At 38.3% G+C, this 19,489-nt stretch overlaps 1 protein-coding gene across 1 annotated transcript in view; it reads left to right on the forward strand.

Annotated features, from left to right (window-relative positions):
- Positions 1-19,489, forward strand: part of LOC142078944 (dynein axonemal heavy chain 5-like) — a 174,753-nt gene that overhangs the window by 59,017 nt on the left and 96,247 nt on the right. The window contains exons 39-43 of the mRNA XM_075142294.1: positions 355-501; positions 2,122-2,294; positions 4,940-5,118; positions 12,303-12,490; positions 13,693-13,887. Coding sequence (XP_074998395.1) covers positions 355-501; positions 2,122-2,294; positions 4,940-5,118; positions 12,303-12,490; positions 13,693-13,887 — 882 coding nt within the window. The remainder of the gene's footprint in view (positions 1-354; positions 502-2,121; positions 2,295-4,939; positions 5,119-12,302; positions 12,491-13,692; positions 13,888-19,489) is intronic.

Consider the following 19,489-nt stretch of genomic DNA (forward strand, 5'->3'; position numbering starts at 1 on the left):
TGCTTGCGCTGATGTGCAATACCGAAAACCAGAGACTGATGGTTCTGAAAATATGCAGGGATGCAATCAGCTGAAGATGTAATGTAGACTAGGAGGAACAACAGTCTTGGAATAAAATCTTATGATGTGACCTGTTTATCTAGATATAACCTTATTGTACTCTGTTGGGCTAAGAATGCATGCATGGAGGGCAGCCTGCAAATCCAAATTTAGGGTTCCAAGCCTAATAAACACAAAGCAGATCATAGATGTCATGGGCCCATACGTTTGCTGATGTTTTTTATTTTTTATTCTAAACGTTGGAAGAAAAAATGATGTTTGTATTAATATGGCTGTTCTTACTATGTGGAAAAGGTAATGCACACAACAAATCAGAAGTTTCTGGAACTTTTAAATGATTTGATTGACATGACAACACACAATCTGACAAGAATGGAGCGCACAAAATATGAAACTTTAATCACCATTCATGTGCACCAGAAGGATATCTTTGATGATTTGGTAAGTTTTTGAAAACCTTTAAGGGCCTTTCTATATGGAAGTTTTTGCACATATAAAAAAATCATAAACAAATCTTACAATCCATTCTCTTTGAGTAGCTCTGACATTAGTGCTGTGATACAGCATAGTTTGCTATATTTAGTTTGATTTCGTATAGATGTCATGCAGAGATGGGGTGAATTATATATACATATGTTCATAAGTTCAAACTTCAGTTTTTAAAATGGTTGTTGATACCCATCATGCATAAATTCACTGTGAGCAAAGGAGTTTAACTTTTAAAATTAAACTATTCTCTCAAATGGAAAATTTAATACATTATTTAATTCAAATGTAAAAGGAAAAAAAGTCCCTTTACTATTGCTATCAATCATGTGATTTCCAGCCCAGCCTATGTGTTGATTTAAGGTAATAGTTATTCAAAGGTTAAAGTGGTGAGACTCCATATATTTGAAAAGGGTAGCAGCAATAACCAGAACAGATATTTTAAATTTTCTTATAATTGAGTTGCATCAGACTTCCTTTAGATAAGTATATTGAATACACGAAACTATAATTATAAAAATGAAATTAAAATAACTTTCAAAAAGCTTGCATGATGCAAAGGTCAATAATTCAATATTGCATTGTTTAATTTATGCATGCATGTTAGAAAGATAAAAATTAAGTGCATGTGTAAAGAAAGATAGAAAATCATAAAGAAAAATACTGAAAGTTAGAAAGAAAACTGCCAGCTTCTAAGATAGGCATGGGATTTTATCCTCTGCCCGTAATTTTTAATTTATTTTCATAATTATTTTCTTAATTTGACATTTCATTATCAATTAATTTAATATCATATTGTAATAAAATTAAATCATAGAAAGTTGGTTAAATTTAAAGGGTCTGTATGTGAAATAAAGGAGGGGGCAAGTCCAAAACTGGGGAACGGATTCTTAATTGGTACATGTAATATTATCCTTTTCTCTCAAAATTCTATTCTCAAAGTTCTATTCCCTGCTAAACACATCCTTTTGTGGTTGAGAGAAAGTAGAAGGAAGTGGCTGAGAATCCAGAACATCCTCTTCACCTTACACCATGTCTGCAAGGCTGGTAACCAGGACTACCTATTCCATAAGAGGCCAGTGGTTTTGAGATCAAGTGTCAAAAATGATGAATCAAGATCTTTTAATCTGCCACAAATCTAAATATGTGTGTGGCAAGTTCATACTGAAAAATACATCCCAAGTAAACAAAGACATAGACGTGTATACAATATATTCAGGTGTTGTCCACAATTCAGTATTTCTGTGAGTAATGGCACCAGATAACCATGCAGTGTAACCAGTATTGTTACTTATTTTTTTATGAAGTTTTCCATCACTGTTCTTCAATATCTCTGTGAGACACAATTCATAATCTCTATACACAATTTAGAGGAAAATCAAAGTGGTCAAAAAGTTCTGGGCATGTCATAGACAGGTTTGAAAAGATAATTCTGGATGTCTTGACTCCTGACAGATTCTGTGCTTGTTCTTGCAGCTTTTGAATTTATGCATAGACTTTTTTCTGCATGGAATTTAAAATGAATTTGTTATACTGTTTCATTTCTGTATTAATGATTTTTCTTTTTCATTATAGGTCCGTATGAACATTAAATCTCCGTCTGATTTTGAATGGCAAAAACAGTCTCGATTTTATTTTCTTGAAGACTTAGATAAATGCATTATCCAAATCACTGATGTAGAGTTCACCTACTGCAATGAATACTTAGGGTGTACAGACAGGCTTGTTATAACTCCCTTAACTGACAGGTAGTTATAAAAAGAATGCAGTGCATAGTACTGGAGCTAAGACTTAATTCCTTTGACTTAATTCCTTTAACTGTCATGAGTCACAATTCTTTCTTTGGTTGCACTATAGTGCTGCAATATTGATGGCGAACAGCAGAGGCCAGTGCTTAGCTAGCGAAGGCAGGCACACCTAGGAGGGGTCTTGAATTCTCTTTGAGTGTTTGCTTGAGCTATATGTGCTGTAGGAGGCATTGAAAAACTTACTTGTGCTCAAGATAAATATAGCTGAATGCCATACACTTCAGCAGCCTAAACAGAGTGGATCTAAAAACCAATATATTGTTGCTTTCAGTAAGCTAGTAGTTGCATGAGAATTTTGGATTATGGCAAGTGATTCATTTGAAGTCACCCTAGAGGAAAAAGCAGTAACTCAGGACATAGCATTGAATAACTAGTGCCCATATGATTTTAAGCAAGGCCTATGGAGAATTACAGGACTACAAACACAGAAAAAGCTCTGAGGGCAAAACATAAGGAGAAATTTTTATTGCTGGAGTGTTAGTTATACAGCACAGTACAAACTCCATTAGATGCATATTTTTCTAAAGTACTTGGTAGTGCTTCAGCTAGGTAAGAGGCAGATGTGTTTACTATGCCAGAGCTTGTTCTTTGAAGTGTGGATAGGAATGTCAGAATACCGTTCAGTCGTTTGTTGTGTGAAGAATGACTGCAGGCCATTGAATTAATGTTGGAACTGTCCTTGCACTCTCTGTACTACTAGATTTTATTTACTAGTGAGATTTCAGACTTTTGCCATTTTCTGAACCAAAATTATGACCAGTGAGCTATTTAAAAGAGCCAAAACCCTATGCTTGGATACCTGGCTTTTAATGTAACACACATCTGCTGAATTCTATGTTATGTACCCTACTGTTCCTATGTTAGATAGAGATCTGTTTGCAGCAGTAAACATGCAGTTGATTACTGGGTATGGCAGCACTACCACACAGACAATATTTTTGCCCACTGGGAGAGACAGTATCAAGAAAGTGTTGTCATTCAAAATTTGTTTACAGAATTAAAATGCAACCTAATTGGTTAGGGACTGAGTCAAGGTGCTATGTCACACGAGATTGAAAACTAGCACAGGGTGACATTATTGAAGAAAATGAGTCTTCTGAATGAGTTTAAACTATTATAATAACAACAAAAAAGAGCAGAGGTATCTGTCTTTGGGCAAACCTAGGAAGAGCCAAACAGAGCTTCAGGGATTGGTGGCTATCCACTGTCATATATTGAAAGAGTATTTGAAGCAGAGATGTTTTCTAGTGTTTGCATGAGAAACTTATGTACCTAAGCAGTATTGTATAAGAACAGGTTTTATTCCCCTTATGGGCTTTTTCCATTTTAATATTTTTAATATTGTTATATGGACTTGTATGAGCTTCTGACAGCTTTCAGGTAATGATATCTTTGCTTTCCATTAATCAACCTGGAGTCAAGTACTGTTTGGCTAATGATTTTGTCTTCAGAAAGATTCCCAAAGCACATGATAATACACACTGGCAATAATACATTGCATTAAGATAATGGGACTGAAATTGAGTGCTCCTAAACATCATGTCAGACACAGACCATGTCATGGCAGAGACAAAAAATAAAATGCAAGTTCTATTTAGGACTTGTAACTATGCATACAATTTGCCCTTACCTCATTTTCAGTAGCAGAATTGTTAGGAGTGGTATTTTTTCTGTGTTAACTGAGAGCCTGTTAACTGATTACTGAGTAATAAGGTGATAAAGCATTATTACTGCTATTACATTAGAATGAGTACTGTATTATTTTATAGGAAGTGATACTAGCTGGCATCGTTTGTTTTTTTTCAGTGCCCGTTTTCTGTCCCCAGATATATACTAAAGCTATTGAGTTTCACAGTATTAAAATGGGTTTACTGGGATTTTGGAGCATTGTAGGTTAGAACAGCAGTCTTCCTACACCCTTCAGTAGTCTCTGCACCATCTGGGGAGGTGAGATTTAAACCTGGGGATGTCAACCCAGGACGGAGGCTGAAGCAGAAGATGATCCTAGGATTCATGGGTCCCTCCTCTTCTTTCTCCATTGCCCATTACAGTCTTCCTCCTCGTCCATTCTCCTCCTGGGACTCAAAGACCTAATGTGTCTGGCAGCTTTGCTCTGGTTTGGCATGCTGGTAGGGAAATGGCAGGAGCAGGAGCTGCTTCCAGCCTCTGTGCCTTCCTTTTGGCAGACCAGAGAGCCCATCTTGTGTGTGCTGGGGAGAGAGTATGAAGATGGGGAAAAAGGCAGAAACCCAGGAGGTCTGGGTACTGCAGCATAAGGCTGAGTCGTGGAGGGAGGACATATGATTAGTGTGAGAAAATCACAATACTACAGTATTTTGGTATTCAGCATTTAGAATTGGTTTGTGCATTTCCTGGGCTGTTGCAGGACGCCTGCTTTTCTGCAGGTGGAGCAAAGGTGGTACCTGGTAACCCAGCTTCACAGTGTGCAAAGGGGGTGACTGAGGACTTACCACAGGGAAGCACACCCATTTCTGCCCCCTTCCCCAACTGCTGTGGTTACATTAATGGACTTCAAGTAATTAATAGTAGAAAAAGATAAATAGAACTCTCTCTTCTGTCTCTAGGTGTTACATCACTCTGGCACAGGCCCTGGGCATGAGTATGGGTGGTGCACCAGCAGGACCTGCAGGGACAGGGAAAACAGAGACAACTAAAGACATGGGCAAATGCCTGGGAAAATATGTTGTTGTTTTCAATTGTTCAGACCAAATGGACTACAGAGGACTTGGCCGTATCTATAAAGGTAAGAAATAATCTGGTTTGTTCATTTTAGAGTCATAAGATTTTGTCTCTTCACTAGTGAGATAGCAATGATTAGTAGGATATGTCCTTCTCTGTTTCCTCTTATTTCCAGTTGTTCATCAACTTTTCCTGATATTTGGTTATTTCTCCTTTTTTTTCCTTTTTTCTTCCTGCATGCTTTCCAGTTGTTTTTTTTTTTATATATATTCTTGGAGGGTGTTTCCTATCTTTGTGCTCTTCTCCGTTTCCCTTTTAATCCTTTCTACTTATTTTCTTTACACTTCTATCCCACACATCCCAAGGGGGAGGATATTTAGCCCTCCCTTGCCATTTTGTATCGAGCAAGGAGCTCGATGATGTTGTCCAAGGCAGGGAAACATGCAAAGTGGTGCAGTGTCTTATTTCGAACTCTAGAACTCTTTTGAAACCAGGAAAATGAGATAGTGGTCAAACTCTGATAACTTTTCATGATAAGCAGAGCTTTGAAGTCAGTTTTGCAAACAGTGATCAGGTGATCCAATATCTGTGGACTCCATTATGTCTATTTTCTTGTATATAGCTATTATTGGTTCTATGGACTGGCAGACCACAGAACACACCATTTTCTGTGAGTGGTGGGCTCTTAAATGTAACATGAGGTATCATAAACATAATTTTCATTGTTGTGATATCTCCTGAAGGTTAAAATATAACCTGGAGATCATTTCTAGTTTTAATTAAGAAGCCAGCAAAGCTGGCCAAGATTTTAATAGAACTAACTTTTGTCTTTGGCTTCTTATTTAAGAGCTTAAAAATATCCAATTAAGCTTTTCTAATGGAGATAGAAAGCCTGAAAGATACGCCAGGTTTGGATTAAGGTGATTTTGTAATTAATTGTGAAAAGATTTTCCATATTTCTCTCTTATCTCTTCTGTGGTCTTACTGGGTTTGTTTGTGGCTGAGTTAGATCAAGAAGACCAATAGTATGTATTTGGGAAGAACTAAGTTAAAAGCAGTACTTGTACTGACTTCACTGGACTACTGTTCTTCTTCCTAATCGTTTTGTTCTTTTACAGATATTTTTAGGCCTCATTAACTTGTTAACTTTCTTCAATGGCCATATCAAAAAGAGGGAAAGGGGAAGAAGTAGAGCAGAGAAAGAAGGGAAAAAATGATTTAACCAGTTTGACAAGTTTTTCTAATCATGACTCAGAAGTCTTGTAGCTGTCTGTGCATTCTGCAGAATGCCCTGCTTCTCACTAATTGAACACATTAGCTCCATTTATTAGGACGTGAAAATAGATAAGAAAGAAACATTTCCATTCTTGCTTTCTTTGCCTCAGCCAGCTTTCATCCCCTATTCCTCTGAGCCATGACCCGTGACAGAAGAGCTAGACTGAGCTGTCCCAAGTTTGTTTTACTTGTTGGTAATAAACAGAAGAGGGCTGGGACCAGCTTGCTGTCTGACTAAGCATGAATATGCTCATAATGCCAAGCGCAGTCATCTACTGGGTCTCTGCTGTTCCTGCAGTCATCAGTCCGGAGGGGGGATGTCAGCCTTTGTTTCTCCTTGGAGTGGGTTTGTCTTTGATCTCACCAAGCTGTTGCCTTTTTCCTCTCTGCTCCTTCTGTGAGAAAGTTTGTATCTCTTTATGTTACCACCTTTTTTGCCAACTCCTTGGTGATTTCACTTCTTTGTATTAAACTCTTACTGACTTGTGTCAACCCAGACACCTAGCCTCTGTATCCTTGCTCTGTTTCTGCCTTCTTACCCTGAGCAGTTTGGTAACTTAACCTTTGTCATTTCAGATTGAGGCAATAACGATACTGCAGCTTGTCATTGCCTTCTTTTAGTAAAACTGGGCACAATTTTTGTGTCTAAGAACATGAGCTGAGTTTTAGGGCTCAGCTTCCTTTGTTGTTTTCTATAAGCTGACCATTTTCCGTGTAGTGTTGTCATCATATGCAACAAAAGCTAAGTAATACTGTGTAATGTGTCCTTGTTATCTGGCTGCCTCATTTAGTGGCATGCTGGTGTTTAATATGAGTTAGAAAAGGTGCTTATAGAACTCAAGAAAATGGTGCTCAGGCGACCATGATGCCTGTGACTGCTTACCTCAGTCAATTTGCTAGTGGGATGGTGTTGCCTGGGAATTAGATAATAGATCCAGCTGAACAGTGCCTGGATAGGTGATTTTTCCAGCATTCATCAGACTGTTGTGTGTCTGGGAGGAAAAGTAAGATTCTGTTCTTACATAAGTCATTGATGCTTTCATTTGTGAAGGGCACCAGTTGCTTTGGACTTATATTCCCAACTTGGAAGGGCCTGGCTTGGAATCACAGTTTTTATATTGAAACATCTTTAAGATATTTGGTATTTTTTGAAGAGTGGATATACTGAAGTCGGGGAAGGAAATGAGCTCTTTTTTGGTTTAATAGGAGGAGCAAAGTGAGTTTAGAGAAAAATTCTTTAATGCATATGAGATCTTTATGGAAAAGAAGGATAGTTCTTCACAGCTGTAGAAGTGCTTTCATGCAGACTGATAAGAAAGTTCTTATGAAACGTACTACATATTTTAGTGCACACATTGAGAAATTCTTCAAAATTCCACGTCTGTGGTAGGTTTTGTACTCCATCACCAGTGTTTCCTCTTCCAAACTTTTCACTTCATCTCATGCTGTGGGTCAAGTTATCAGATATTAGCAGATTTAGCAGTGAGGAGAAAAAGGGGATGTGGAGGTGGTGTTGTCATGTCTGCAGCCATGTTTCCAGATTTTTTCTGTAAGGACAATAAGTTTGATCTTCAGAATAAAGACATAGAAAAATATAATATAATATATTATATTATATAATAACAATACTATAACATTATATAATAACAATATTATAATAACAGTTATATAGTATATATAAGATAACAATGTATAATATTGCTATAATATAATATAATATGTTATATTATTATATATATAACATAGCAATATATTGTATACTATAAAATTATAATTTAAAGTTCTTCTGGTTGGCTCAGACCTGAGGTTCTGTCTCCCTGTTTCTCTGTCTTCCTGTCTCTTTTGTTTTCCTGTGCGACTCCAGCTATTCACACGCAGATGGTCTAGTCAAGATGTCCAAGGCCTGGACTTTCATCTTTGATAGTTTTATTTTTGAAATTTGAACCAAAAAATAGGTTCAGATATAACTGGTCATCTGAATTAGACCAGAGGTAACCCATGAAAGTACTAGGGCAGCAAGTGAGAAGGTGAATTTTCAAGTTTTCTATTATATCAAATTCAGTGTTAAAATTGCCCAGCAATAGCAAATCAGGGGTACTTCATCACTGTTACTGAAAAGTGTTGGTGAATACCCTTTAGGAAACCTTTTGTCTGTGGTTGTCTGTAGATGAGTATAAAAGTCATATTTGCTTTGTTTCTGTTTTCTATAGTTACAATCAAAAAACTCCAGTCTTATCTGAGGTACCTTTTTGTGATTTGATATTTAATGCAATATTTAATATTAGATTTGATATTTATCTTTACTCAGAAGGTGAATAAATGAGTATGGAACTCTGTAAATTCTTTCAGGACCAATGAGTACCTTGTAGCTTACTGCTTCTGGGCTGCATTTTGGCTAGACAGAGTTCTGGTTTAGTGAAATTTGCTTAGAATTATGTCACTATAGTTCTACCCCTGTGTAAAATCTTAAGAGATGTGTCGTTTCAATACAAAAGAGAGTTTATAGCTGCTTTGTCATGATTAATTACTGCACTGTCACCCTGTTTTTAGCCAGACCTCCCAGTGTGGAGCAGCACATAGGGCCCCTTAGGTCACCTGGCAGAACAGGGGTTGTCACAGTAGGCTGCAACATACTTTCTTCATGTGTGTGGCCCTAGTACCTGCACTGGGGACTGTGGCCTCAGTGTAGCATTCAAGGGTCGGGCCACCCAGCTGCGCATAGGCCATAGGGTCACCGACGTGGAAAGGGACATGGCACTGTACTGCAGGGATGCATTTTGAAGTAGCTATGCTGTGTGATTCTTGTATCATGTGAGGACCAGGTTTGTAGGATAGCTGTACTGATTTGTGTGTGTGTGTGTCACATTTCGTAGACATAGGTAAAGATCTCTTTAGTCTTGTCCTTTATTTTCTGCTTTTACTCCATTTCTGTATTTGATTACCATACTATGTTCTGTGTGGGGACAGCAATTAATGCACAGCTTGACAGGGCACAACAAAATTACGTTGTCTCTAAGCTGTTACACAGCTGGCAGTTTTCTTGCTGCGCCTTTGCTTATGTGTGGGGGTGGGTGTGGGTGTATGCATGCATGTGCATTTTCCTTCCTTTTTCTTTTTAACACCATCAGAATGAAATAATTTTGCAAGAACTGAATTTATTCAAAGCTGTGGGATATTGCCTTGCCTTGAGAGTCAGGTTTCCTAACTCCATGCAGCAGGTGGCATTACAGAACAAGTGAATATTTTTTTCCTTTCCCAAGGAAAAAATTGTTTGGCTAGAACCTCACCTCACCATTCTGTAGAGAAATTAATTTCAAAAGTCTTTAATATAGGGATAGTAAGTGTAAGAGACAATATTATATAGAACAAACTCTCTTTCTTAAAGAATGTCCAGCTTTAGGGCTTTTTGTTGTTGTATCCCAAAGAGTAGATATTGATGTTTAATAAACAAAGTATCAAAAACTTTTTTTGTTTTAGAATGGATCCTAATAGTCACATAACACATGTAACAAAAGGGACCAAATGTACTTGAAAAATCTCTGCAAGAATTTTTCAGCAGGGACCAGCAAGAGTGGGGCAGCTCCATGAGGGAAGACAAGCCAGGAGCCAATGGTGACCACCACACAGGCAGGGGCAGGGACTTGACTGACCAGGGCACAGTCCCACAGTGCCTGAGCAGGGCAGGCTGGTGACAGCTTGTTCCATCAGCTGTCCAGTGACCATCAGACAAGGTGAAATAACAGGCTGGGTCCAAGGTCCATCTAGGAAGTTCAGTCAGAAGCAGCAGGAGGCAGGGCTGGAGGTAAGACTATGGATAGTTCTGGGGTCCTCCAGGAAGTTCAGTCAGCAAGTCAGCGTAACAAGAGATAGGGCTGTGCCCAGCTCTACATACAACATAGCTCAGGCAAAGACTGAAGACTCAGACCTGCCTGAGCTGAAATGGAACTCCTGGACTGGAGGACAGAGAGTGTGGGTGGAAGCCCCAGGTAAGGCTGGTCAGGGCAATTAAAGCCTATTGGTACATCCCAGGGCCCTGATATTGCTCATAGGAGAGGGAGAATATTAGTTAAAGGACTTGCTGCCACACCAGTGAAGTCAAGGAACATTCTTTATTTATTTTTGAAGACAGTAGGATTGAGTCTTTCATGTTTTAAATTTGGTACCTGTCTATAGAATTACTTTAATCTTTGCTTCATTATGGCATTGTGGTATTTGTATATATTACATTTGCTTTTAAATTTTGTAATTAAGTCCGTGTGACTTTTTATTCTCTTCAAATTCTTTTCTTTTGGAGCATGTTTTTCCTTATCACAGAAATTCGTTAGAAGCAGTTTAGGAAAAAGATTACTCTACATATGGAATTGAACTGAATTTCATGGGCGATCTGCAGTATAGCCCTAGCTGAATCAAATCTTAAGGAGCCAATTTTGGCTCTACTACCACTGGTTTTTATCTGATGTAACTCCACTAATTTTGTTAAAGAGTTCTTCCAAAAATGGGTAAAAAAGACCAATCAATACAACAATACTAAAAGAAGTGATTAATGGACATGAAAAAAGTATAAACATGAACGTCAGAATTATTTTCCTATTTTTTTCTTTTTTTTGCTATCTGCAAAAACTGACAAGTATTGATTTGGCTACAATAGCTGATGACAGTAGAAGGTGGGACAGAGTAGAAGAGGGGCAGAGAAGAAACATAAAAGGGGCCTCAAGGGGATTCGGAGTAAGGTGAAGGTTCCTAGAGGGATGTCTTAAAGAGCAAGAGAAGATCAGACAAGGAACAGTAGAGGGAAGGGAAGAAGGATAATATGAGCAGAACAGGCAGAGCAAAGACAAGAGAACAGAAAACCCGAAAGGGAAAACAATACAAAGGAGAGAGAAAAAGTATGGGGTTTTTTTTTGGTATGAATTATTTTACCAATGCTATAGGCATTGCCATATGAAGTATGGGGATTTGGGGGAGCTCTGGGCATAGTTGTTCAACATTGCAAATGCACAAATGCCTTGGACATGTGCTTTATTTCTCCATTTAGCACTGCCTTCAAATGGTTAAGCCAAACTGAGCTTCACCAGCCCAGTGGAATGAATTAAGCACCTCTGAACATTTGTTTATAGCACCAGTTAAAGTACTGATCCAGGTCCTTGCTGGACCCAGGCTATAGGAAATACTAGTCCTGTGTGGGCTTTGGGAAGGGAGGAGATGGCAGTTGCTGCGTAGACTTACTAGCCTTGTCTCTTGTGAAATGGACGTGGAATAGCAGGGGATTACGTAGCTTTCCCACTACTGCTTCTAAGAAAGTCTGTAGACTCTCCTATTTCCATCCTGCTAACATGATACAGAAGAAGGAGTACTTAACTGTCCCAAAAGACATTCGTTTCATGACGTTTATGGATACTAATGTCTTTCTAGAACTCCATGGCCTGTTCCAAATAATGGTTGTAAGTGTGACATCAGATTCCTCTCTCTTGAACAGCAGGATACTATTCTCCAACAATTTTTGACCTATGAGTTAATTGTTATAAAATGCTACAATGCTTCTGTCACAAATGTAGTGATTTCTGAACTTGATTCTGTGCTTTTCATTTAGGTAGGTGCCTCTCAAGCTCATCTTTGACAATTTCACCCCCTGCATAGATGAGTTTCCATGCTATATGCATGTTTATGCTTCTAGGTGCTATATACAATATTATTGAACACTTTCTGCCTTATGGTTGCTGTAAAAGTGTAGGATTCTTTGCAAAGAAGTTTGTATATCTTTCTTCCAACAGGTAATTCTTTTTCTGGGTGTCTTCAATGCACAACCCAATTTATTTTTAGTTCTTACTTCTCACTTCTCATTTTACTCTGTGTTCATACTCTCTGTTCTTCTCATGTTACATTAAGTTATATAGAACATGCTATATTTTATATATAAATTATTCTTGTTTGATCTGATTTTTTAACAGAATATTTTTCTTTTTGCTTTTTTAGGTTTAGCCCAGTCAGGTGCATGGGGTTGCTTTGATGAATTTAACCGCATTGAACTTCCAGTTTTATCAGTAGCTGCTCAGCAGATATATATTGTACTTCAGTGTAAGAAAAATAAGAAACCTCAGTTCATTTTCACTGATGGTGATGTTGTTGACATGGACAGAGAATTTGGTATATTTCTGACTATGGTATGTGTGTGAATATGAATATGAATGGCATCTTTGTGAAAAATCTTTCCTATTTAATTTCCCGTTGAAATTTCCCTGTTGAAATCATTGGAACTGTCTGTTAGAAAATAGTGAATACAATCTGACAATAATTTGGTCAAATAATAATGATGATATTTTCTCTTCCCCATATTTTTAACTGGAACTTAGGACTTAAAGTATGCAATTGTCATTAACTACATATTTTAAGGGCTTTTTAATTGAATATTTGACAGATTGAGAGTAAACCCAACCACCTCATATCTTTAGTCAAAGTCTGTCAAAATAAAATAGAAGTAATTGACCACTGCCAGAACTACTGTAGTTGGTCTGGTCAGTATTTCACCACCTGTGAAGAGCTTTTGACCACAATCCTTCTGTGTGACATGAAGGAAACCACCCTCACTCTGGTTCACTAGCCTCCTGAAGATTTATCTTTGGTGCCTGTGGACTGCTTCTAGCAGTACAGGAGGCAAAGAAGCAGGAAAGCATAACAATACCTTAAAAGCCTCTTTGTATCTCCCCCTCCTTAACTGCAGGCTACATACCCACACCTCAGAGTGGAAGCATTTGTCTTTATTTCAAGTTTTCCTACCTTTGAAAAGGTGTTAATGTTATCACTTTAATTTGAAAAAGAGGACAAATTAGTGGCATACAAAGGCCAGTGGGAAGGCAGTTTGGAAACAGCTGGAAGAGTTTAAGGTAGCCAGTGACTACTGTTCTCACAGCTGAGCCATGCAGTAGTCACATGAATGACTTGGACATCTTCAGTGAAAGGTCAGATCCGTTAGTTTAAATTGTTTCAGTAATGGCTTGCACTGCTTGACTGACTTTGCACTGAAATGGTCTGGGAATGCTCACAACGGACAGTAACCTCCAGCACTTGAACACTATCAAGACCCTGAGGAACTAACCATTTAAAACAGCTCCAACAAGATCTGTAAGTGGTTGTCTGTCTATGTCTGTGTGTCTTGGGCATCACCGAATAACACGTGTGATACCACATGCTTCACAAACTGCAGTATTTAGGCAACTCTGTAGTGATGCGTAATTGTGACATGTTCATGTTACCCTTTGTAATCTGGCATGTGCTTCTGTGTTTGCCAAATAATTATCAGAAAAGATAAACCTTCCTATCCTGCTGTCATTATATAATATTTTATTTTATATTTTGCGTTTTTCAGAACCCTGGCTATGCAGGACGACAGGAACTTCCAGAAAATCTGAAGATTCAGTTTCGCACAGTTGCTATGATGGTGCCTGACCGTAGCATTATTATGCGAGTCAAGCTGGCAAGTGCTGGTTTCCGAGACAACCAAGTCCTTAGTCGAAAATTCTATACACTCTATAAACTCTGTGAAGAGCAGTTATCTAAACAGGTAAAATAAGTATTTGTCCAAATGTAAGCTGTCACTGGAAGGGAATGTAGAGAATATACTTTCATAGAATATATAATTATTTCGACACTCATAAACCTATTAATTTTTTAGAGTTTTCGGTTTCAAGTTCTAGAAACAGAGTCTGAAATCATCAAGTTGTTTGTATTTTTCAAACTAATTTGTGTAGTAAAGGAAGTTTGATTTGTGATTTTTAAACAGAGTGCAGTTATTGGAGAAGTTATGAGGAATGTTGTATAGTGCTCTGCTGAACTTTATAGAGGGGACATTTTTCAGTCTCCTTACTTATGAAGACTAGACCAATTGGAGAGACAGTGTAAGAATTGTAAATAAGTTAAGAGTGCCTATAAGGCACTGTTTTGTTGAGTGCTACCAGAAAAGTGCTATTCTGTTTGATATGGGGTATTTAAATAGAAACAAAAAATAAAGCTGCTTTTAAGAACAGAATTAGTTGTTGCCTTTTGAATGCCCTGTGGTGGCTGTCCACTAGAGGGTCTCAAAGAGAGATCATATGAATGGTAGGTAAGTTGCAGCTCAAATGAGGAGCCTGCTTTTGTTGGATCCTAATGAACCTGGGCATATTGACTACATTCTCCATTATATTATTTCAGTTCTATACCACATATTTATTACTGACGCTGTTGACTTCCATGTAGAAATCTTGGACTACACCAGAATAAGATAATGGTGCATCATATTGCCATTATTATTTCAGAGTTAAAACAAAAAAGTACAGATCTGGATTTTCTCTTCCTTTCTCCATACCTCTGTAATTTCACTCTCAATATATATGACCAAACTGGATTCCAATTTTTGTTTCTGTCAGGTTTCTTTTTCTGGGAGAGTTTTACTCACCAGCTTTATATTGTAGACTGGCTTCTGAAGGGTCATATTTGCTACTGGCTTCCCTGTAATATTGCCCAGAGTGTCTCCATTAGCCTTCAAATTAGTTTTTAGGCAATCTGAATCACCCTGTATTGATCTAGCATCGCTAGTGTTAGTCCATTTGTTGCTGTCCAACCTATTCTCTCAGTCCTGTCATCTGCTGTGTTTTATACTTACCAGGCCTATAGGCTGCATTTGTCAGGGGATCATTTTCCAAAAGCTCTCTCTTTAAGTGGAATTTGTAGACATTGTTTAGGAAAATTTGTGTATGCACAGTTTCAGCAGTTAGCAACATAGGTTGTCTCCAGAGTATTGAATATGAATTTTTTTTCTCTCTTTTTTCCCTCAGGCTTAGCCTCAATAGGATTAAATTTTCTCATTGCCTGTTTGTGTGGTCATTTTTGTCCTGGACATGATTATTTCCTTCAGTGTGGAAGAGACATTTAAGCAGGCATAAGAAATTTGGCCATCTTCCTCTGCAAAAGTGATTTGCTTGTACTGTGTTGGAAGTGTTTCACTCCTGGAGAGAGTACTTAAAAATAACACACACTCCCAAACAAAACTTAACTGTATACAGAACTTATTTTAACTACCTTAACGGCGTACAATATTTTGTACATGACCATTACTGCATCTGCAGAAACAGTTTCTCTGTGTAGTTTGCTGATTTCTGCAGCAGAAACTGCCCTTGAGTTTCTGAGACAGCAAGATTCTCCACTCAGCATGTTAATCAACATATTGAAGCATTTAAGTAGTGCTTATCAGTTGGCCTAGGAATCGTAGGAACTACCTGGAGGACTCTGTGGAACTGTCTGAAATTTTCATCTGGAGAACTCCTGTACCAATTAGTCAAATGCTTTGTTGTGCAGGCTGTAGCTCAATTACCTTTTCTCAGGTCAGTCCTTTGCCTCATCTATGCTGATGCTAGCAAGGGAGTTCCTTGCTGTTAATTAATGGAAATTAATGACCAAGTGCACTGGGTGTGCACATGGGCACAGCCCTCACACCCAGCTACATCACAATTATATATTTGAATTTATATATTTGAATTTTATGCAAACCCATGGTAGTATGCTAGTTTGTCCTACCTGTGCCTGTCAGCAGCTCTTTGGACAGTCCTGCTCTTGTATAAATCCATTATATATAATTATAAAATCAGAGAAGAACTGGGTTTGGAAGGGACCTCTGGAGGTCAACTAGTCCTATACCTGTGCTCAAAGTGGGGTCATATAGAGCAGGTGGCTCAGCACCTTGTCTAGGTGAGCTTTGAGTATCTCCAGGGATGGAGACTGTACAGCCTCTCTGGTCAAGCTGTTGAAGTGTCTGACCACCCTGTCTAGTCACCATTTTATCTGTGAGGATGTTATTGGAGACAGTGTTGAAATCTCCTGGAATGCCTCTGCCCTGCTGTGTTGCCCTTCCAGCAGATATTGGGGTGTGTCAATCCCCCAGTGAGGACTAGGGCTTGCAAAGATGAGGCTAATTCCGGTTGTCAGAAGAAAGTCTCGTCAAGTTCTTCCTCATCAGGTAGTTTGCAGCAGACATCTGCCACAGTGTTGATTGGCCCTCTAATCCTAACGCAAATGCTCTCAACTGGCTCATCAGCCATCCTAAGGCAAAGCATTCCCACTCTTTCACTTAAAAGGGCAACTCCCCATCCAGCCCTCCTGGCTTGTCCTTCCTAAAGAACCTGTATCCATCCATTGCAGCACTCCAGTCTTGTAAGCTATCCCACCACATTTCTGCCTTCCCAGTTAGACTGTAGACTCTGTAACTGCACTCAGAGCTCTAATTTCTCCTGTTTTGTTCCCATGCTGCGTGCATTAGTGAACAGGCACTTCAAATTGTCACCTACTTGTGCTAGTTACCCAAAAAAAAAGTGAGAGCTTCTGCCATGATGCTGTCCTCTCAGCCCTTCCTTATCTGCATGCATACACTTGAGATGGGCCACTTTCCACCCTGCTTTTTCATTCTTGAGGTTTCTCTTCTCCATCTCAGACTGCATCTTTTGCTTTTCAGTTGGGTTCACTGCTTCCTCACTTGAATTTGAGTTATCTCCCTCCCCCATTGTTCATAGTTAGTTGTAGTAGTAATGGGATATTTTGAAAGACTTGCTAAAGTTCCTTGTGAAGTTTGTTGTAGGTTGGGGAAAACATCTGACGTGATATGTGATTGTATGTAGGGAGAGATCTAATGAGTTCATCTGATTAGATATGGGAGTCCCATGAACTGTAGATATTTCTAAGAGTACAGTGGGACACAAATTGCTTCTGTCTAGCCAGAAAACTAGAAATATAACGCACAGATAGGCTTTCTTAGAGGCATATTAATCTGTCTTTCCCAGTGGAACTTATTTATTTACATTTTTAATGGTAAATTTTAAATTTGAAGTAAGTACTGCTGGGTATCCGGGCAGTTGACTGGAAAGAACAGGGTCACATAAAGAATCAATGCAATAGGAAATGGCAGAACATTGCCTGTTTACAGCAAATGCAATATATGTCAACAGAACAAAATAACAACAAACAAGTATTCACCAGCTGAATTTACCTCCCACAAAATCTAAAAGGAATTTGCCAGAAGGAATACCTGAAGTCCTCCAGACAGTTTACACACACAAATGCAGACTCTGTAGAAAGAGGAACTCTGACTCACAAATAGCCAAAGGCACCCCGGGTGACTATCATCTCCTTCAGTAAAGAAAAACATACAAGTAAAAGAACAGTCCTTAGCAAATGTAGGAAGCCCAAGGTATCCACAAGCCTTGGGAGACAGAGCCCCCAAAGCTGAATTATTTGCCTTTGTTATACAACTTCTAGCCAAAGTTCCCTACTGCCTCCTTCCACAGAGCCTCACCCAGATTAGGGAAAGCCATAGAAACTGAAAAGAAAAACCTAACAAAGCTTGAAAGCAAATGAAGCCATAATTCTTATTTGAGGATCATCTGTTTAAGGTGCTTTCATATGGAGAAAACCACTGATACCCCTTTTTTCTTTTCCCCGCAATAGCAAACTATGCTTCTAGTGTTGAGATTTTTATTTGCAGATTTTCAATTCTTCCTTACAAGAGCATCAACTATATCACTGCAGTCCATTTTGCCCAAGTGCAATCTTTTGCCTGCTGTTAAAAGATGTAGTAAAGAAATAGCTCATAATCCACATTTGGCAGTAATTTCTAGCTTTTCTGTGCCATTCCTGAAAGGCAAAGCAGTTGTAAAACTGGCAGACTGATTAAGGAAAATAAATGATGGTCGCTTTGAACCACCTGTCATGTAGGTCAGTTGGAATGCACCAGAAAATCTGTCTTTAAAAGTAATTTTAGTTTACTTTAAATTTTCTAACAGGTATGACAGTATTTCTTCAAATTTAACAAAGTCATCACTTCTACAGAATCATAGACTCACTTAAGTTGGAAGGGACCTCCAGGGGTCATCTTGTCCACCTTCTAGCTCCACATGGGTCAATTTAGAGCAGGTTGATAAGATACTTGTTGAATTTTGAATATCTCCAAGGGTGGATATATTCAGTCTCTCTGGGCACCTTTTCTGTGTTTGACCACTCTCATTGTGAAGAATTTTTTCCTTATGCAAACGGTTGCATTTCCCCTGTTGCAAATTTTGACCATTGTCTCTTTTCCTCTCACTTGGTCATCCTTTCCTAGACTCATTCCAGTATGTCAATGATGGTCATCTGGCAAGGAGAAAAAGAAATATATCAGCCCTTGTCATGATTCTGGATATTTCACTAGGACATATCATTTACTAAATGATATCAGACTTCATCATCAACATATAGTCTGCCTTCCGAACTTCACAGGAAGTTGTTAATCTTTTTGTCTTAATGTTTCCATTTGCAAATGAGATTTCCTGGCAGTACCTGGCTGAATATTCATACATTTCAGATGTCAACTGGTAACAACTTGACACCTGATTGAACAATAAAAAATGAGGCTGGATAGAGCCTTGAGGGGTCATCCATTTACCTTTCTGGAGGAAAAAAAATTTTTAGCTAAATAATTTGCTATAAATGTTTGTGACTCTCCTTAACATTTTCCGTTGACAGATAGCCTGCAGTTTCCCAGGCAATCTGTTCCAAAGTTTCATTTTCCTATGGTCACAAAGTTTTCCCTAAAAGTTAACTTGAATATCCCTTGCTGTAGTTAAATCCATTACTTCTTTTCCTTTCTATTCCTTCTGTCTTCCTCTTTGCAGGTATTTTTTGCATGTTGAAGACTTTTGTCGTAACTCATCCTACATTTTTGCTCTTCCTACTTCTATGGTAGATTTTGGTTTACTTCTTCCTGATATAGCATGTTTTCTAGTCAGCTGATTAATTTGTTTTCTAAATTCTCTTCAGTAGGATTCATCTTCAAGTGTGGAATCCAACTTTTGGGCACAGTACAGAAGTGCCAACTACAATGGAAATGTCTTTGAACTGTCCTAAGAAGGCCACTTTTATTTTTATTGCCCACTATAATTGCAGATATGTCATTGGGGAGTTTGTGACTTCAGTCCAATGTCAGATATTTTTCTGCAAAGCTTTCTGCACCTGACTTGTTTCTCAACTGAATAAAGAAGAGTTGTTATTCTTCTTTATTTGTGCAGTTGGTTATTTCTATCTTTGTAGTATTTTGCACTTGTCTTTATTTAATTGCATTATACATAGATCGTTTATTGAATTTCTCTTGGTAATTTTGAACT

Source organism: Calonectris borealis, chromosome 2 (assembly GCF_964195595.1).
Source record: "Calonectris borealis chromosome 2, bCalBor7.hap1.2, whole genome shotgun sequence".
In the NCBI taxonomy this organism is placed as follows: Eukaryota; Metazoa; Chordata; class Aves; order Procellariiformes; family Procellariidae; genus Calonectris; species Calonectris borealis.